Source organism: Globicephala melas, chromosome 12 (genome assembly GCF_963455315.2).
Source record: "Globicephala melas chromosome 12, mGloMel1.2, whole genome shotgun sequence".
Lineage (NCBI taxonomy): Eukaryota > Metazoa > Chordata > Mammalia > Artiodactyla > Delphinidae > Globicephala > Globicephala melas.
Genome location: NC_083325.1, coordinates 15,862,976 through 15,884,876, shown reverse-complemented (window position 1 = coordinate 15,884,876; position 21,901 = coordinate 15,862,976). Strand labels below are relative to the sequence as shown.

Below are 21,901 nucleotides of genomic sequence, written 5' to 3'. Positions count from 1 at the left end.
AGAATGTCCACGAGTTGGTCATGCACCCCACAACCTCCCTCCCTTACCCTATCTTTAAAAACCTTTCCCTGAAAGCCATAGGGGAATTTGGGTCTTTTGAACACTAGCTACCTGGACTCCTTGCTTGGTGCCTGCAATAAAGTCTGCACTTTCCTTCACCACAACTCAGTATCAGTAGATTGGCTCTACTGTATGCAGGCGAGGGGACCCAAGTTTGGTTTGGGAACAACATCAGGCCCTGCTCCTCTATCTATTCCCAAGTCCCATTGGATTGAATAAGCATGGCTCACAGGATACACTCCCAAGATGACTTTAGGAAGTGTCATGGACTGAATGGTACCCCCCCCAAAAAAAACAAAGAGCTCAGCAGCCTAGTTCCAGGAATATGTGAATGCTATTTAGAAAAAGGGTCTTGCAGATGTAATTAAGTCTCTTGAGATGAAGAGATCAACCAGGATTATCCAGGGGCCTAAGTCCAATGATAAGTATGTTTATAAGAGACCCAGGGGACACGAGACAGAAGAGGAGAAGATGTGAAGACAGAGGCAGAGATCAGAGCATGCAGCTACAAGCCTAGGAACTCCAAGGAATTCCAACAGTGCCAGAAGCTGGCGAGCTTCCCCCAGAGCCTCCAGAGGGAGAGAAGATATGCCGACCTCTTGATTTCAGACTCTGGCCTCCAGACCCATGAAAGAAGAAACTCCTGTTGTTTTATTACCCAGTCTGTGGTAGTTGGTTATGGCAGAAAACTAACAGGGGGCTATTTTTTTTATCCTGCCCCAATGACTTTTTGGTTCCCAATTAAAAGATTCAGAACCCTAATACTCATTTAAATTACGGAATTGCTTCAGAATTTAGTAATTCCAAGTAATAATCAATCATTTCCACTCAGAGGTAAGGCAGCTGACTACTCTGATCTTCACCATCCCCACCCCCTCCCCCACCAGGCCCAGGGCCTGCTCCAGGCAGGAAGTCCGCTGTCCCGGAGGAGGCGGAGTTGGCCTCACCATCCCCATTTTCCTCACTTAACAGCTGCTGTTATAACCCTTCTGGGGTTGGAACAGGAGAGCAGAAAACTTCTTACTTGGCCAACACCATCATACACTGACTGTGCACTGTCCAGTCTGGGATGATGTTTGAGGATGACTCTTGTTCCCCAGGGGACTTTTCTGGGCTCAGCATCTCCTCCTCTTCACCCCAACCCTGGAAACCTGTCACCTGCAGGTGCCTTGCTGAAGTGACACAGTCTTCTCTGGATTACTGCTTATTCTTTCTCCAGTTGCTGGGACTCACCAAAGACCAACCAGATCACACAGCAGAGGCCTCCCTACCCACGCCGGTGTCAAAATTAAAGTTCTCGCACAGTGAATCATCATTAACTCAGCAGCTGAGATGTTTTCCTTTCCAGATCAGAATCCTAATGAGCTAAAAAGTTATTCAAAGATAGAACGCATTTATTGGAGTAAAAGCCAGGAATGCTGACCTCCACACTGTCAGATCAAATTTCTCTCGAATTACAGCATACCTAACCAGGCTTTTGATCTTGAGCAATTCCAGATCTGACAGAGCTGATAACAGATGCCCAGCCTGATAGAGCTTTGATGGAATTCCTGGCAAAGAAAATGATAAGGAACCACAGTTCCTTTTCCAGGCTGCAGAGACCACCTTGAACCATCCATCTCAACTGTCTGTAGTCAGCGCATGAGTGAGAAGAGTCAAGCTCTGTGCCACGGAAGCCAAAAACAAGGTTCTAACTGGTGCCCGGCCCTCCAGCTTTCTTCTGTCTCATGGCCATAGATCTTACTCTGACCATGCCCCCTGCCAGGGCAAGCCTATCCCTCTTGTTTGTAAAATTCAGGGGGTGGGCAGTGGATCACAGTGGTAATTGTTTGAATAACTGTTTTCTGTACCTTCAATATCCCTGAAAAAGCTATCTATTCCAAGCACCTCCCATCACCTCTAAACTGCTTGGTGATGACGAGCTCCCATGCCTTCCTTACAACCCTCAAGTGAAAAAGGTGTGACTGATTCTTACTCCTGGGCTGACAGTACCCTGCTCTTCCTCTCAGAAAGAGCCTATCCCTTACCACAGCTTCCTGAAGGGGGTGTGAAGCGTTCAAGAAGAAACCTGTTAAGTCTAAGGAAGAAAAAATAGCAATCTTACACCAACTCTTTCAGAAAATTGAGGAAAAAGGAAAACTTCCCAAATACTGTATAAAGCCGATATTATCCTGATACCAAACCTGGCAAAGACATTACAAGGAAATAAAGGTTTGACAAATATCCTTAACAAAATACCAGCAAAATATTCCAGCAACATGTGGCAAGGGTAAGATCATAACCAAGCAGCATTTGTGAACAGAAATACAAGTTAATGTTTGAAAATCAAACATTTAAATTGACCAAATAAAGGGGGAAAAAATCATATAGACATTTCAATAGATTCAGAAGAATCAGCGGACAAAATTCATCACCTATTCACAATTAAAAAACAAACAACAAAATCATTCGGCTAACTTAGAATAAAGGGAAATTTTCCCCTATGTGTTAAAGGAAGGACATCTATGAACATCCTTGAGCTAGCATCATCTTTAATGGTAAAACACAAAAAAAAATCCTCAAGATTGAAAACTAGGCAAAGATATCTGTTCTCACACCTATTCAACACTGTAGCTGAGTAAGTACAATACAGCAAGGAAAAGAAAAAAAGGGCATGAAGACTGGAACAGAAGTAAATCTCTATTCATAGTTAACATAAATTTTATATTAAAAAAACTAATAAATCTATTTTTAAAAAACACTAGGTCTAATAAATTCCTTTGGCAGGGTCTTAGGGTAGAGGGTCAATGTACAAAACTCAATTTATGCTTATACATTTTCACAAGAAAAAACTTGGAATATGAAAGACTCAATACTGTCAACCAGCAACCATTTTCAAAATACGCTATAAAACTTAATCTCAATCATCATCCTATAGAAATGAACACGTTTATTCTAAAATGTATACGGTGTTACAAAAGGCCTAGTAGAGAGTCCAGAAATAGATCTATATGTTTATGGCCAATTGATCTTCTACACAGGCATGAAAGTAAGTTAATAGGAAAAAAAAAGAAAAAAAGGATTTTTCAACAATATTGATAGACCCACTTGAATATCCATAAGGAAAAAAATTCAGTCTTGACTCTACCTCCCCCACACCATGAACAAAAATTGATTCGAGCTTGATATATGAACTAAATGTATAACCTGATATAATAAAGCTTTTATAGGAAAACAGAATATCATCATGAATTTGAGGTAGACAAACATGTCTTAGGATCAGAACGTAGTAAACAGAAAAGAAAAACAGGTATGTTGCTCATGATCAAAATTAAAAACTTTTCATCAAGACACCAATAAGAAAACGAGTGAGCAAGACAGAGAGTGTGAGAAAATATTCATAAACTATCTATCGGAGAAGGTCTTGTATCTAGAATATATAAAGAATTGTCAGAACTCAGAAACAAAAACCCAAAGAAATAGAAGGTAGACAGAAGACTTGAAAAGACACTTCACAAGGGAAGAAATACCAAAAACAAACACATTGAAAAATGTTCAACATCATTTTTCTCCAGGGAAATGTTAATTAATACCCCTCACACCCCTTACTAGGATGGCTAAAATTTAGAAGATAAAAAACACCAAATGTTGATGAAGATGTAGAACACCAGACTCTCATATTTTGCTGGGGAGAAATTTTCATCCAGCAATTGCACTCCTAGTATCTAAGAAAAAACAGTTTATGTTCACAAAAGACTTGCACATAAAAGATCATAGCACCGTAATCTACCACAGCCAAAAGCTGGAAACCACTCAAAAGGGCCAACAACCAGAGAATCGGTAAACACATTGTGCTATGTCCACACAACGGACTAGAATTCAGCGATAAAAAGAAATGAACTACCGATGCAAGCACTGACTTGGATGAACATCACAGAAATCATGCTGAGTGGAAGAAGCCAAACATAAAAGACTACATACTGTCTCATTACCTTCACATAAATTTCTAAAACAGACAAAAACTCGTCTAAGATGAATAAAAATACAGGTTACCTATTGGGGGGATAAGATGGAACTTCCTGAGATGAAGGAAATGTTCTATATCCTCAAGAGGGTGTAGTTACATACCTTCCTCCATTTGTCAAATGTGCACAGTTAAGACATGCATTTCTGCGTATGTAAATTTTACCTCGACAAAATAGCTATCACAACAAAAACACTGGGGGGAATGGATGGAGGTACAGATCATACAATGATAGCAAAATGTGGATAATTATCAAAGCTGGGTGATGGGTACATGGGAGTTTATTATAATATCATAACCATTTTGTAAATGTTTGGAAGTTTCTGTAATAAAAGCTTTTAAAATGCACTGGGGTCGTGAGCTGAACTTTCACCTTTCATTTGTAGAAATGAAATCAGAAAAACCAGAACTGAATATCCTGCTCAGATATGTTTGAGCTGCTCAGACCAGAGGCGGCAGTGGTTGCAGGAAGGGAGAGAAGTGAGATGAGAGAGTGGCTTCTCAAGACGCTGGGACGGGTGGAGAGGGAAGGTGGGGGAGGGAAGATGAAAGGGGATGGGAAAGGGAAGATGGCAAGTGGGAGAAAGAATCAAGAGGGTGCTGAGCTTCCTAGTTAGGACCTGAGGCATGAGGAGGGAGGGGTTGTCTTGGGATGGGCGTTTAGGGGACAGAACTGGGGGCTGAGCCAGGCCTGGAGCAGCCTGGAATCAGGGGTGGACCCTCAAAAGGATGTTAGGGTCACTGCCCCTCATCTGGATTGTGTCCCTGTCACAAAGCCTGTTAGACAAAAGAAGGATATGTTTGCCCTGGAGGAACCTTGGGTTGGAGGTGCCAACCAGAGAGACCGGAAGTGCCTTCCTCCTCAGCCATCATGTCACCTGGGTCGCCCTGAGCACAAGCAGGAGGCAAGTTCAAGACTTTATGGAGTGACACCAAGCCCTGGCCGAGTCCACTGTCACACACGCATCATGTATATTTTACCCAGGTACCCTGTGGGATGGGGGGGTCATGATCCCCACTTTCAAGACAAGGAAACAGCTACGAGCAGGAACTAAAGTCTACTTGACCCAAAGCCAATCACGACGTGGCCCTTGGCCCAGGCAGAATCCTTGGGCTGTGAAATACATCTCCCGACACCTGCTCTTTGTGTCTCAGCAGCCTGTGCGTGGTTATGGGAGCTCCCAAGACACCTGTTTCCCAGCCCCCCAAGACCTCCTCCAGCCCCTCCCAGGGTCACTGTCCCCAGGCACCTCCTCAAAACGAGCTCTTCCTGGCTCCCTGCCTTTGCCTGGGTGTGAGTCCTCCTTTTTGCATGGCTGGTACCTCCCCAGCCCCTCAGGTACCTACTCATCTCCCTTCCCCAGGAAGGGCTCCCCAAACAGCCTTCTTGAGGTGCTCCTCCTAATATTTTTTGAAGCTCTTGTTTCTTCCAGGGCAGTTACACAATGTGAGAATATTTTGTCTCTCCACTGGAATTGTTTCCTGTTAACAAGCTCCCTTTTAAACAAAAGGATGGATAATAGGTCTCCTGCTTTCTTGCAGTGAATGGCTTAAACCTCAAACAAAGAAATGGAGGCTCTGGGTGGGGAAGGGCAGAGCCCTCCGCAGAACCACAGAAAAACAAAGCATCGTTGAAGACCTTCCATTTCCCAATTAGGCAAAAACTGAAACATGGATGAGCTCCTGCCTAAATCCTAGTGATGGTGATGATGATGATAATGGTGGCACTGACAACAATTAGTTTGCCTTATCACGTGCCAAGGACTTAATATATTTATCTCGAATCTTCAAAACTATCCTACAAGATGGGGACGATTCTATGGATACATGAGAAAAATGTAACTCAAAGAGATGTAAAATCACTCTGATAAAAGCCCAACTGAAATGTTTACACCCATTCTCTCAAAAGTTTTAGTTACAATGTCCCCTACAGAGCCCACTGAAACACACATATATGCACACGCATGTGCACACACGCTCATGCACACACACACACTTGTGCACAAACACACACACACACCCTCCATTTCTCCCACTCCCCCCCAGCCCCACGGTGGAATAATAAAAAGCCTCCAAAACCATTTTCAAATCAAGTGGTAGATTTATTGGCTGTCTCTGTTATTCAGTGAGGTTAAAACGTCTCAGCGTAGGACACTCTAAACCTCGCTTTGGCTTCCCGTTGTGCTGCAAGACCAGCAACAGGAGCGCGGGTGCACAGTCAGTGGATGACAGAAGCAAACGGCCGCCGGCTCACATTGCTACAGTGATTCGTCCATAGGTTTAGGGAACATTTCGTTTGTTTTTCTTTCATAGCATCTTCCTCTTTTCAAACTCCTTCAGGAACAGGAGAGAGGGAGAAGAGAGAGGGGATTAAAGATTAAAAATCCAAATTACATTCACGGTCAAAATGATTCTTAAAACGTCTTGTTTTTAGGATCCAATGAGCAACCAAAAATTATAGAAGTAAAATACCAGGATGAGGTTACTGAACACAAAATGACAGTTTTCAAATGAGCGCGTGTCAGTCTGAATTTCACTAAGCTAGATGCGGAGCTTCAACTTTGTCTCCTAAACGCGGGGGCTGCGAGGCTTTGAATTACTCTTGTTTTCTATGGCAGTGTTATCATTAGGAGCTGACAGACCTGACTGTGCTTATCCAAACCTTTAACGCTACACGTGACACACACCAGCCCTTTTAATAAAACAATGGATTTGTTTAGTTTTTCAGAGAATAAAACTGAACACAGATTCAGTTCAGATTTAAACCAAACGTCAAGAACCTCAGAAATATATGAAAAGGAAACAATACTGAAAACCACATTTCTCTAGATTGTAACCATTAGAATGCAGCAAAATGTGTAGGTGCCTGCTGCCACCTACTGGAGTAAAATGGTAACACATGTCTCTGATGTGAATTCAAACATTTATTTGCTTTTTCTCTTCCTTCCCCTCTTTTAAACAAAATTCTTCACACACTCCCTAACCACCCAGATTTCTTTTAAACACTATGGCACACTGTGTCACATTCCACAAGACACGATCATGCAGGGAGTCAATAAAACAAGGAGTTAATTTTATTATCCCTAAGACAATGCCAAAGAAGATTATGCCAAAACATTGTTCCCTCCTGGGAAGACAATCGGGGCCTGTTTTCAGCATGTGCAAAAAGTTTTGTGTTTTGTGAGGTTTTTTTGTAAAGTCCATAATCATCAAAAAAGTAAAAAGAGAGAGAGAGAGAGAGCCTTAAATGATCACTCAAAGAGATAGGCCAAAAATCACTGCAAAGAGATTATGGAAGACACCAACTAAAATCTGAAAACCCCCAGCCTCTTTAGATCTCCCTCCATCCTGACTCCCAGTTTTCATTTCTTCTTAGTCGGTCTTTAACCTCTCTCCTTGGGAAAAAAACCTATGGAGTTAGCATAGCTATATCCCAAAGGCCCTCGATGGAAAAAAACAAAACACAAGGCAATTCTCTGCACAACCCCCAAAATGGAATTCAGGACACTTACGGACTCTGAAACGCTTTTTTGTATATCATACCTTACTACCCACAAAAGAGCAAATCTAGATGTTTGAAGAATAAAGTTTTTGAATCAGAACACTATTCCTTGTCATGCCCGATTAGAACATTAGGACCAAAAGGTGGAGTTGCTAGAGACTGTTAAGCTGCACACCGGAAAGAAAGAAACAGGAGAGACCCAGAAGAAAACACCATGGTTTCCAGGCACCCTGTGTGGCCTCCCACTTTTAAGGCCAGTAACTTCCGAGCACTCAGGCCACTGTTCCAGCTCACCTTGTATATGGTGGTTCCCAGCTGTGCAGGGGACATGCTGACCACAACTCCCGCACTCTGCAGGGCTGCGATCTTCTCTTTAGCTCCACCTTTTCCTCCAGCAATAATTGCCCCCGCGTGACCCATTCTTCTGCCGGGAGGAGCAGTTAAACCAGCAATGAAGGACACCACAGGCTTGGCCTTGGGACCCTGGAAAATGGGATTTTAGACACTCTGATGAAGAAGTTGATCGAAACTGGACCTCCGACTCATGACTCTGCCAGAAAATGGCAAATGGCTGGGGCCCTTCACTCATCTTCAATAAGAAAACAACACGGGCTTCCCCGGTGGCGCAGTGGTTGAGAGTCCGCCTGCCGATGCAGGGGACGCGGGTTTGTGCCCCGGTCCGGGAAGATCCCACATGCCGTGGAGCGGCTGGGCCCATGAGCCATGGCCGCTGAGCCTGCGCGTCCGGAGCCTGTGCTCCGCAACGGGAGAGGCCACAGCAGTGAGAGGCCCGGGTACAGAAAATAATAAATAAATAAAATAAAAAAAGAAAACAACACAAATATTGAGCTATGACTGAAACCACTGCATTCTCCTTTGAGATGACTTGACTCTTCCTACAAACTCAAAAAAACAATCCTGAAGCAAAACTGTTACCTGTTAAGATATTAAACTTCAAATTCACCCCCACAAGCTGTTTTACAAATACATATGTCACTCTTTCGTTTGAAAAACAAAAAAGCACACTTGAAAATACATAAGTTATGTGATTTGTGACAACGAATTAAGACACAGATCAGGTTGTTTTAGTTCAACATAACTCTGTCTTAATGCTTTTGCATTAAATCTACTGCAAATATGTTAGTTTGGCTGAAGTACAAGAGAAAATCTGGCCTCACACACATATGTACTTGGAAAAGGGAGAAGTATTTTAATATCTGTCAGATAACAGGATATTCCTTGGCACTACACAAACCTCTTCAAATGGTAACCTGAAACCACAGTCCTTTGTTACCTCAAAATTCATTCATCATTCTGGATCTTTTGCCTACAATGATTTTGTAACATCCATTGGTCAGAAGGAAAATACAGATTCACTGAGTTATGTAGCTCTTCCAAGTGCTGATACACTTCCTCATTCAACATCATCAAATCACTCTTCAGTATCACCGCCAATCTCCTTAGAAAAGTCTTTAGTAGGGTGAAGTTCATGGTGGCAGAAACAAGTTTTCCAAAAATATACATTTGCAAGTTCAAACTTTATCACTGTCAACGAATACGAGGAGTTGTTTTCCTTGACACAGCAGGATTGCTTTGTTCATTTTTGAGAAAAGATCCGCCAAATAAATACCAAGGTCTGAACAACCAGTCTGCCTGCCAGACATTCTTTCAAATAAAACGTGTTGCATGAAAAAAGCAGCTAGTTCAGCTCACAACTCAACTGGCAAAGTGCTTTACTTCCCACTTCATCACAAAATACTGACTCCAGGGTCGAGACTTAATAAAATTAATAATTCTTACTGCTTCTTTAAGGACATTCTTAAAGGAAACTGGCTTTTTTTAAAGTGCAAGTGCATGGCAGCGCAAGGTCACTGGCACAGTTCGCTTGGGCTAAGCTGACTCGCGTGAAGGCACCAGCACGCCAGGCTCCGCGTGTCTGACGCTCTTCACTCCAGTCCTGCCCCCACCATTCCTCCCTGCTCTTTACCCTCCAGGAATGCCAGACGGCTCTGCCTCTGGGCCCCTCTCTGCTGAGAAAGTTCTCCATCCTCCTTGGATACCTGGCAAATTCTGACTTAATTTTTAAGGCCTGGCTCAAGCCCCTTCTTCACCCCTAAGCTCTCCAACTCCCAACCCCCCTCCCGCTCTCTCCACAAGTGCTGGTTAGCTGCTCATCTCCTGTTCAGAGACTCTGCTGTGCCTCTGACACATTTCTGCCGTTACCCACAGCACACTGGCTGTAGCTTATTCCCCACGTGCTCCCCTCCTAAACCATGAATCTCTGAACGCCGGGACTACGTTTTCACTTATTTCTGTATGCCCAGCATCTACCATAGTAGAGAACTGAGATGAAAAGACTCTGTAAGTCATTTACTTATTCACTTGTAGGCTCTGCAAAGGATGTGAGCACCTGGTATTCGAGTGGCGCCAGTTTCCACTGGATCCCTCTGTCCCTATCCTCAAATGGTGGGAATATTACACTAGAAAGAAACAAGATTAGGATGAACCTAGAATGTCAAACAAATGTACACTCTGTCCTATTGACGAAGAAGAGTCACTTGAGATTTTTTAAGGAGCGTAAACTAGAATTGAAAAGACTATGAAAAAGCGTAGTCTGGGGCTTCCCTGGTGGCGCAGTGGTTGAGAGTCCACCTGCCAATGCAGGGGACGTGGGTTCGTGCCCCGGTCCGGGAAGATCCCACATGCCGCGGAGCGGCTGGGCCTGTGAGCCATGGCCGCTGAGCCTGCGCGTCCGGAGCCTGTGCTCCGCAACAGGAGAGGCCACAACAGTGAGAGGCCCACGTACCAGAAAAAAAAAAAAAAAGTGTAGTCTGAGAACAGGATACAGAAATGAGAAGCGTGGAAGCCTAAAAACAGGAAGACAAGTTAGGATGGCATGACTAGAGTCCAAGCAGATGCCCCGGACTGTGGACTCTTGTCCTTGAGCCCAGCAACCTGACTCCTGACCCCTCACAGCGTAAAGCAGAAGTCAGGCAGACCTGGGTAGGAACCTCAGCCCTGGCTGGTTTGCTGTGTGCCTGCCATCGGCAAGCTGCCAGTTTCCTTACTCATAAAAGGACAAAAACATCTAATCCGAGGGTCAAGATTAAACAACACCACTCCTGCAAATAATTACTGTCATCATGATGATAATAATAGTAGTTGTAGCAGGAGGCGACATTACTGAGTGTTCGCTCTGCGTCAGTTACTGTGCTAAGTGCTGAATATGTCACCTGAAATGTTCAAGCTAGAATCTCGTACACAGTAGGCCCTCAATAAAACTTAGTTCCATGAGACCAACCAGGAATAGGAATACATGTGCCAAATGAAACAAAATGTAAAGCTTAGTTTTTCCCACTAAATTCTAAGCTACTCAAGCTATTCATGTATTCTATATACGTTTTTAAATTACGGTGTACAGTTGGCCCTCCATACCCACAGGGTCTGCATCAGAGAATAGAAAATGTATGTGGGAAAAAGATTCCAGAAAGTTCCAAAAAGTAAAACTTAAACCTACCATGCTAGCAACTATTAACAAAGCATTTACACTCTATTAGGTATTATAAGTAATCTAGAGACAAAGTATATGAGAGGATGTATGTAGCTTATATGCAAACACTATGCCATTTTATATAAGGCACTGAGCATGCATGGATTTCTGCAGGGGTACTGGAACCAAACCCATGCAGATACCAAGGGATGACTGTAATGTCATATAACCTAAACTTTTTTTTGTAAAAAGAAGTCAGTTTTTACCTAAATTTTAAACTTCACAAACTTTCTGAGCTCAAGAGACTCTAATAACATTTTACTCCCATCTCCTAACAATTTACTTTATTCTTTCACTATTTGCCATTTACTGGTTCTAACATGCCAGAGGACTGCGCTGGGCACCAAGTACACCAGCTCCTTGCTCTCCATAATACAGTCTAGAGTGACAGTCAGGTGTTAACTAAGCACGCCTTGCAGAAGGAACAAGCAAAGGCAAGTGAGGATGAAAACAACCGGCACATCAGATGGGACACGGATCTGAAAAGGAGGGTCAGGGTGGTGTGTGAGGGGCTGGAATATCATGCTAAGTCTGCCCTTTGTCCTACATGGATGGCAATAAGCAGGCTGGCAGGGGGGTGGGGGTGGGGGGTGGGGAGGTGGAGGGAAAGAGGAGCAGAGATATCAGGAAAAAAATTACCGAAGTGGTCCAGGTGAGATAAGATGAGAGCCTGCACCAGAGCAGAGGGACTAATTACAGATGACAATGCTCTCAATCTCCACAAACTGCTAAGATCTCAGAGACAGATCTCGGTAACTGAGTGGAAGCAAGAGCTGAGGGAGAAATAAAAGACGGTTCTGGGGTTTCCCTGGTGGCGCAGTGGTTAAGAATCCGCCTGCCAATGCAGGGGACACGGGTTCGAGCCCTGGTCCGGGAAGATCCCACGTGCCGCGGAGCAACTAAGCCCGTGCACCACAACTACCGAGCCTGCACTCTAGAGCCCGTGAGCCACAACTACTGAGCCCGTGTGCCGCAACTATTTAGCCTGCGCTCTAGAGCCCGTGCTCCCAACAAGAGAAGCCACCGCAATGAGAAGCCTGCGCACCGCAACGAAGAGTAGCCCCCGCTCGCCACAACCAGAGAAAAGCCCGCGTGCAGCAACGAAGACCCAACCAGCCAAAAATAAAATAAAATACATAAATTTATTAAAAAAAAAAAAACACGATGGTTCTGAGGTTTCTGCCTTGGGAACTGCATGAAGTGTGATGCTGATTATACGCAACGACCATTCGCACTTAGGGAACAGGCACTATCTGGGGAAGAATAAAGATGAGAAGAGCCAGGAGGATGAATGGAGGCCCTGGTGACTAGCGCGAGAGCAACGCCAGGGTGGACAGCAGATCCGACAGCAGCAGCGAACAGCTGCTTACTAAGAGTGCTTACCACGTGCCCAGGGCAGCTCTCCTCTATGTTACTGAGCCATAACATAAGAGTCCTACAAGGATGCTGGGAGCAAGACACTACTGTATCCCTATTTTGCCAATGAGGAAACTGAGGCACAGTGAAGTTAAGGAACATGCCCAAGGTCACACAGTTTCTAAGTGGCAGACAGAAGCCAAACTGCTGAGGATCAGGGAGTGAATAAAAAGGAAAAAAGAAAAAGTAAGAGATCCAGAGAGTAACGGGAACTTTTAAAATTACCACAGAAGAAAATCAAGTAGACTCAAAATAGCCCTTGAAAATTCCTTCAATTACATATGCATCACTCTGTATACACTACCCTACAGGTGATATTATCGGTTCCTTTAACTCTCCGTTACTCATTATTTTTCAGCGGCATTTAATTTTGATGCATTCACTCTCAATCTCTTTTACAAGCGTAGACACAAGTTATCTCCCGCTCTCCTGCGCGGCCTCCTGAAGATGCATCTTCACTCATTCGTCAGTGTCAGGAACATCCTGGAAACCATGTGAATGCTCTCCCCAGGTCTTTGCCGCAGTGGTCCAGAGCACATGTTCACTGACTGGGGGCTGGCAGGCACCAGGCTGCTTCCGTCGTTACTGTGCCCTCTCTCTTTCTCTTCCCACCACCCTCCTTCACCCCAGGCACAGAGCTTAATTCCCTTAAGTTACGTGAAATTATGATACAACGCCACACTATTCTTTTTCATTCGAAGGGAGAGGCAACAAGGAAAGCCTTCATAGGACATAGTTAATAAAGCTTTTCTACTTGACCTTTGAAGCGAAGTGCTACTCTACAAGGATAGACTGAAGCTAGAGGGAGGCAAGCTCCTGGAAAAGGGTATAAAGGACAGGTTCTTTAGAAGGTCAGCCTTGACAGAGAAAGAACACACATCCCCTGAGATGAGGAGAAAGGACACCAATGACAGGTGAAAATGGAAATACGCAGGTCAAATGACAGCTTTCAGGCTGATGGCTTGGAAGTTCTCCCTTCAGCAGGAGGCCAACTGACCTACCATGAAGTGTGAGGAGATGCCTGGGGGGAGGATTCATTCGAGAAGCAGAGAACAGGCCCCAGGGGAAACGGGGAGGAGAATCCACCCAGAAAGGGTCCCAAGTTCCCTGAGTGGCCAGTACTCCAGGTGCAGCTCAACAAGGTTTAACTTTATCTTTCACGTTTGCTTAAAAAATTTATCTTTGAAAAAAAACAAAGTAACTTCTAAAACAAACCGGTGATATTATTCAAGGGCAAAGAGCTATATATATTTTTTTCCAAACCCAAACTTACTGAATTATGCTGCCTCAAAAATTCTGCAGCATTTTCTTCTGCATTACCACCAATTTCGCCAATCAATATGATACCTTCTGTGGCTGGATCGTTCAGAAAGATTTCAAGGCAGTCAGTAAAATCTGTTCCATTGAAAGGATCACCTCCAATGCCTGGAAAAGTCAAAGAATATCACCAGCTGAAAACTGGATGAATCATATAATTCAGGTCAGGAAATGCTGTTTTACCTGGTTTCTTATTTTGCCTACCCCTTTCTTACCAATATTTTTAAATGTGTCATCACTCTTGCATTTAACATTTAAAAATCACAAAATGCTACATTTATTTCTGCTTATAATATCACATGAATGCTAAACGGTGGTGGTGGGTTCCTGTTAGTCACAAAAACAGCCCTCTTTTTGTTTAACTCCTTAACAAGACTCCTCCCTCCCACAAAATTATTCCTAGATAGTTCTTTAAAAATGAGCATTCTATATAGTTTCCCTAATTAGGAGAACTTTACTTCTGAAAACACATTAGCTTTTTCAGGGACATGAATTACTGTTTTCTATGTTATAACTTTTAACTTCGTTGGCTTCTGGTGAGTAGTTCATTATCAGTACCTTGTATATAACAGACGATAAATTCTGAAATTAAAAATAATCTGGATTAGCTAATCTGGCGTGTGTGTCTGTCTGTGTGTGTCTGCGTGTTAACATTACCTTCACTGTGGTAGTTCGCTGTGATTTGTTATTTTCACATGAACCGCAAACTTTATTACCATATTGGAGACTTAATACCACATTGGAAATAAATATTGGACATTTGTATTTCTTCTACAGTAAAAAAAAAAAAAAATGAACATTTAAGAAAATGTGTATTGGTGAGAATATCTTCTCTGATTAAACACTTAACCCATTTCTTTGCACAAAGTAACTCTTTCATGAGGGACATTGCACAGGAACCACTTGCAAGTTAAGACACAAGTCCCAGTGAGGGGAGGGGGGGGGTGTCTTGATCCCTCTTACCTCTGACCCAAAGTGAGAGATGACAAGAGACCACACACAGAGGCTCCACTATAGGCACATGGCTTTTTAGCACAAGTACTTGGACTCCAGGCAATATTCCCTACAGACTGGCTGACACTCTTAAATTTTTAAGTTATAAAAATGTATTTTATAATAGATAAATACGCAGGACTGGCTCCCTACTCTTCAACACACCACTCAAGAATGAAACTGAGGAAGAGAAGCGCATCCACTGAGTGCCAGCCACGTGTCATGTCCTGTGCCTTAGCACACGTCAGGCCCGCCATTTCCTCATCCCTCCAAACTCTCTGTGACATGGCAATTATTACTCTTCGTTCACAAATTAAAAACAGAGGCTACAGAAGACAGAACTGCCAACTCTATTTCAAAATCTTTTCTTATTTTCCATCACGCTATCTTGTATCATAGATTGTGCTTCTGCGCATAGAAAAGCTAAATTAATGTTTCATAGTGATTTTACGAATTTGAGTCTTTTTTTTTTTTTTGCGGTACGCGGGCCTCTCACTGCTGTGGCCTCTCCCGTTGCGGAGCACAGGCTCCGGACGCGCAGGCTCAGCGGCCATGGCTCACGGGCCCAGCCGCTCCGTGGCATGTGGGACCCTCCCGGACCGGGGCACGAACCCGTGTCCCCTGCATCGGCAGGCGGACTCTGAATCACTGCGCCACCAGGGAAGCCCACAAATTTGAGTCTTAATAAAAATACTACAGGGTTATATTTTATAATTTTTTATCATAAAATGCTGCCTTTGATAAGCCTCTAAAAGATATTCTAAAAGTTTGAAGGAATATTTATAAAATGAGAACTTCGCCTGGCTTTTGGCAACAAATACCAAGATTATTTCAAAATGTAAAAACTTTTTTATATTTGTAAGCGGGAGGCAGTATGATGTGGCAAAGAGAGAGGTTCCAGGGAGCTCAACCCTCCTCCACCAATAACGCTGCCACAGGACGACATGCCAGCTCAGTGGTGCCTCGGGGGGTTGCCTTAAGAGTGAGATAATGATTGGCAGAGAATTCAGTGACTGTGAAGCACTGAGTGACAGCTGGTAATGATAACAAAATGCGAATTACAGTAATGAGAGTCCTATTTTGAAGGACCCTTTCTTCCCAGCAAGCTAAGTAACAGCTGTTTTCAAGGCCCAAGGCTCTCCAGGAGACACACGTCCCAGGATGTTTGTTCTGAAGCTCGGAAATCAAATCCCAGACCATGAATCTTGAAAATATAACAGTCAGCTTCACGTATAAGCAAATTAAATTCAAGATCACAACATCTTTTTAATAAAATGGCATCAAAATCTCTCACAAATAATCAAATCAATAATTATCATTATACTTATTCAGGGAAGATAGTGAACCCCAATAAAATGAGTTTAGCAAAAAAATCCCTCACCAATGCACAAAGACTGCCCCAACCCAACTTGTGTTGTTTGATGAACTGCTTCATAAGTCAGGGTGCCAGATCTGGACACGATACCTTAAAGAAAGAGAATTCAATAATATTAGGTTGTGTTCATATGACTATCATACAGTAAAATAAATTACAAACACAGGTATCTATAAAACCCATTTTACAATTTGTCAACCAAATAAACGATAACATCAGGTCATGAAATAAGAAGAAAAGACCTAAATTATAGCAGGGAGATTTTAAAAGTTATATAGAGAAGAAAGTGTGTTATTAGTTAGGGTTGTTTTATGACCATAAAAGCAGTTAAGAGAGACCTAAAGTCTTCCACGTAAAACGACTGCAGACATGCAGTAAAATGGAACAATAAACCTATAAAAAGGTCCATAAAGAAAAAAAAAGAAGGCATAAGTTTCAAGTATTAATCTTTGGCTAATAACCCTGATTTAGGAAAATAAATTCATAGTTAGGCTTGCTGTCTCCTGACCACACAGATTCCTCAAGACAGAGCCCTGTTCTCCTACGCTGGTTCGGTAAGAGACTGCCAATGCTGTTGGAGATTCTGCAGTGACTGTCTTTCTTGCTGGACTGGAACCTCCAGGGGGTCAGTAAACAAGACTGTTTTCCCTACACCTGCGTTCCCAGTATCAAGCACAGTTCAGGCACAGAAGGAGCTCAGTAAATATGTACCAAATGGGTCAATACTGAAAATCAATGGAGAAGAACCACCCTCTCAAACAAAATCTAATTCCAAGAGTTTTAAGACCATTCACTAACTGGATCCTATTTCACGACAAATGACAACCACTAACACCAACCCCCATCTGTCTCATCCGTCAGTTTTTCCCTATTCTTAGAGCTTTCTTTCTATCTACATTCTCTCTTCTTAACACAGTCCCTCCTCTGTGGGACCTTTCATAACTGAGAAGGTTAGGTAGGTCATGCCTACGTACATATGCATTTGATGCATTTAGCTTTTAAGTAAAGTACAATCAGTAACTTAATTGTATATCTTTGTGTGAATTACCTAGTCTCCTTTCCACTCCTGATTCTTATGAATAGAATTATGATTGATTAATTGATTTTTATGATAGAATTATGTTCTTGTTCAGGCAACACCCTAGATTACTGGGCAGTACAACTGTTCTATTTATTCTAGTCTTTTAATGGATCAGTATAATAGTGAACAGTAGCACAAGGATTTTGTAATTCTTTTAAGGGGCTTTCATCTAATTATATAAATGATACATAATTTATATAAATGCAAACTGCATACATTTAAGGTAATGAAAGCAATGTTTTTAGGGTAAATTACTCCTGCCATCCTTAAAATACATATATAGTAAAAGAGACTATCACTTAAAAATATCTATCATAGGGCTTCCCTGGTGGCGCAGTTGTTGAGAGTCCGCCTGCCAATGCAGGGGACACGGGTTCGTGCCCCGGTCCGGGAAGATCCCACATGCCGCGGAGTGGCTGGGCCCATGAGCCATGGCCGCTGGGCCTGCGCGTCCGGAGCCTGTGCTCTGCAACGGGAGAGGCCACAACAGTGAGAGGCCCATGTACCGCAAAAAAAAAAAAATCTATCATAAGGATACTTCTGCTTCCAAAAACAGGGGTATTTTCCTGTATTTTTCCTGCTAAGTACAAGTAAAAACCCTGGACATCATATATAAAACAAATATAAGAAATCTCTGAGGGGCTTCCCTGGTGGCGCAGTGGTTGAGAGTCTGCCTGCCGATGCAGGGGACGCGGGTTTGTGCCTCGGTCCGGGAAGATCCCACGTGCCGCAGAGTGGCTGGGCCCGTGAGCCATGGCTGCTGAGCCTGCACGTCCGGAGCCTGTGCTCCGCAAAGGGATAGGCCACAATGGTGAGAGGCCCGCGTACCACAAAAAAAAAAAAAAAAAAAAAAAAAAAGAAATCTCTGAAAGATGGAGAGAAGACAGAGTCACTAGGGACCTCAAGACTCAAGCAGTGACACAATGGTGAACAAACCACAAAGAGGATAAATCCAAAGAAATTCCCACCAAAACTCCTAATAAATAAACTTCAGAAAACACAAAGACAAAAAAAAAAAAAATCTTGAAAGCAGCAAGAGAAAAGTAACACCTTACCTAAACAGGAAAAACAACTCAAATGACATCAGCTTTCTCATCAGAACCCATGGAAGCAAGAAGTGGAACAACATTTTTTAAGTGCTAAAAGAACTGTCAACCCTAAATCCTATACCCAGTGAAATTATCCTTTAAGGATGAAGGGGAAATAAAGACATTCTCAGATGAGGGAAAAATAAATAATCTGTCACCAACAGTTCCATCATAAAAGAATGGCTAATGGAAATTCTCTAGAAAGAAGGTAAATGATACCAAGAAGGAAGAACACAGCAATAAGCAAAACATGGATAGATAGAAAGACTTTCTCTTGAGTGTCCTAAAAGGAAGAAATAAAACTGTCCCTATTTGTAGATAACATGTTTGTCTACAAAGAAAATGCTAAGGAATCTACCAAGAAAACCCATTAGATTACAGCAACGTTGCAAGATACAAGATAAACAAAAATCAATTGTATTTCTATACATTAGCCATGAGCACATGGACACCAAAATTAAAATACAATAAAATTTACAATTGCTTTCTTAAAAAAAAGAAATAGGTGTAAATCTAACAAAACATATACAGGACTTATATGCTAAAAACTACAAAATGCTTGTGAAAGAAATCAAAGACAATCTAAATAAATGAAAATATACTGCATTCATGGATTGAAATAGTCAACATGTCTATTCCCCCCAGATTGACATAAAGATTTAACACAATTCCCATCAAAATCCCAGCAACAGTTTCTGTAGATAGAGACAAGATCATCTTAAAAATTATATGAAGTAAAGGAACTAGAAGAACTAAAATAATTTAAAAAAGAATAAAGTGCAAGGAAGCGATCTACCTAAAATTTCAAGACTTATCTCTTAGCTATAGTATCAAGATTGTGTGGTACTGGTGAAATCCAGAAATAGACCAACACAAATATGCCAACTGTTTTTCTGACAAAAATGCAAAAGCAACTCAATGGAAGAAAGATGATCTTTTCAATAAATGGTGCTGAAGCAACTGAACACAAGTAGACGAAAAAGAACTTTGATCTACGTCTCACACCTAGAAAAATTAACTGAAATTGGATCATGGGATTTAAATGTAAAACTACAAAACTTTCAGGAACAAGAAAGGTATTTAAGGCTAGGCAAAGACTTATTAGACTTGAGGTCCAAAGCATACTTCACAGGAGAAAAAAATTAGTAAGTTAGACTTCATCAAAATGAAAAACTCTTGCTCTCCAAAAGATCCTGTTAAGAGCATGAATACAGAGTGGGAGAAAATATTTGTAAGCCACATATCCAACAACGTGCTAGTATCTAGAATATATAAAGAACTCTCAAAACTCAACAGTAAAAAAGCAAACAACCCAATTAGACCATGGGCAAAAAAACATGAAGAAACACTTCACTGAAGAAGATATACAGATGACGGACAAGCACCTGAAAAGACGTTCAATATCATTAGCCGTCAGGGGAATGTAAACTAAAACTATTACAATGAGATATCACTGTACACTTATCAGAATGGCTAACATAAAAAACTGTGATACTACCAATGCTGGCAAGGATGCAGAAAAACCGGATCACACATACGTTGGTGACGGAAATGTAAAATGGGTAACAATTTGGCAATTTCTTTAAAAACATGCAACTATCATCCAACCTAGCAACTGCCCTCCTGGGCATTCATCCCAAAGAAACGAAGACTTGGATTATATAAAAACGAGTACACAAATGTTTATAGCAGCCTTACTTGTAACAGCCCCAAACTGGAAACAATCCCAATGTCTTTCAACAGATGAATCATTAAACACACCATGGCATATTCGTACCCTGGAATACTACTCAGTAATAAAAATGAATGAACTACTGACACAACAATCTGGTGAATCTCCAGAGAATTGTACCGAGTGTAAACAGCCAATCCCAAAACGCTACATACTACCTGATATTATTTATACAGCACTCCTGAAATTTAAAATTTTAGAAATGGAGAATTATTAGTTTCCAAGGATTAAGAAGGGAGTGGGAGTAGGAGGGAAGTGGGTGTATCTATAAAAGGGCAAGATGAGGGATCCCTGGAGTGATGGAAAAATTCCTTATGTCTGTATCAATGTCAATATACTAGATGTGACATTGCATTATAGTTTTGCAAGATGTTACCATTGGGGGACACTGGATAAAGGGTACACAGAAATCTGTCTGTATTATTTCTTACAATTACATGTGAATTTACAATTATCTGAATATAAAAAGTTTAATTAAAATAAAATTTTTAAAAAGGATGTAGAAGTCAAGCATGTCACATGTGGTTGAGAGTAAAAAAACGTCTAACATAAGTGAAAAAAATATTGTATAGTTAAATATCTATTTGGAATTCAATCTCTCTTCAATAACATTCAATTAGCTGTTATACAGTTTCATTAGCTATCATTAACACAAACGAGAAAGCCACTATACTATTGTACTGCTGTCATATTACATTACATTACATTCAGAAATACCCAAGGGACTGAAAAATCCTTCCTTTCCCTAAACTCTTAGCTTAAGGACTGGAAGTCAATGAGGCTTCTGAGAACATTAGTACTAGTATCAAAATAGGAATAGTTAGTACAAAAAATTATCTTTTCTCCTTCACCTCCTTGAAAATCTTGTAGTGTCATATATTTTCTTTTAGGTGAATTTTTTTCTAAATCCTCTGAATTAAAGGCAGTCTCCCAGAGGACTTCCTCATCAATGTGCTACGGCCATCTGGAGAACCAAGGTCTAAAGGACTTCCCTGAACTTTTCTTACTTGTTTTTGAGGTTCATGGGCACCTTAGAGAGCAGGGTAGTGATCAGAAAGGCAACTCAGTACAGGACACACCTTATTCCATGCTCACCTAAGTCTACAGTAGTAGCCATTCCAAGCAGACTGCAGAGTGTAAAGAGTATTCAAATATGTGCAAAAGCATCAGTGGCTATGTGGATCAGGCCCCGACTAGAAATCAGATGGCCTATGGAACTCCCTGCATCCTCCCTCGTAAGAGAACTTGGTAAGTTCTCGACTGGCAGCACGGCTGACAGCTCTAAGAGCCATTAGTAATAAAGAAAAATCATGACCATTAACCCAGTCCTGTAAACTACACAACTGACATTTACTGACTATGTTTAACTATTCTTACTTAGTATTTACAGTCACGGTTTATAGATAAAGTACTGTAAACTCTATTACGGTGGAGAAACAGTATAGCTTAGTGAGAGTTAGGTGTGAAGAGTCTAAAAACCGCCATAATGGGCTAATTCTGAAACGTTAATTTGGTTATTTCCTTGAGGAACTAAACAAGTAGCAGTACAATTTTCCCAAAACATTTTGAGAAAGCCCATAATATCCACTGAGGCAAAGTAATTCTGACAGGACACAGAAAGACTAACAATAAAAATATTCACAGCATGTGTATCTGACAAAGAACTTAAGAGCCGGAATATTTACAGCACCCCCTATAATCAACAATTATATAAAAATTATATAAAAAAGACTACCCAATAAAAAATAATGTGTAAAACACTTGAACAGATATTTCACAACAGA

The 21,901-nt window shown here is 41.8% G+C and overlaps 1 protein-coding gene across 1 annotated transcript in view; it reads right to left on the bottom strand.

Annotated features, from left to right (window-relative positions):
* Positions 1-6,144: 6,144 nt before the first annotated feature.
* SUCLG1 (succinate-CoA ligase GDP/ADP-forming subunit alpha) overlaps positions 6,145-21,901 on the bottom strand; it is a 33,975-nt gene continuing 18,218 nt past the window's right edge. Inside the window, exons 6-9 of the mRNA XM_030837529.3 lie at positions 16,223-16,306; positions 13,805-13,956; positions 7,860-8,048; positions 6,145-6,397 (exon numbers count right to left, since the gene is read on the bottom strand). Of these exons, the coding sequence (XP_030693389.1) occupies positions 6,371-6,397; positions 7,860-8,048; positions 13,805-13,956; positions 16,223-16,306 (452 nt within the window). The 3' untranslated portion in view covers positions 6,145-6,370. The remainder of the gene's footprint in view (positions 6,398-7,859; positions 8,049-13,804; positions 13,957-16,222; positions 16,307-21,901) is intronic.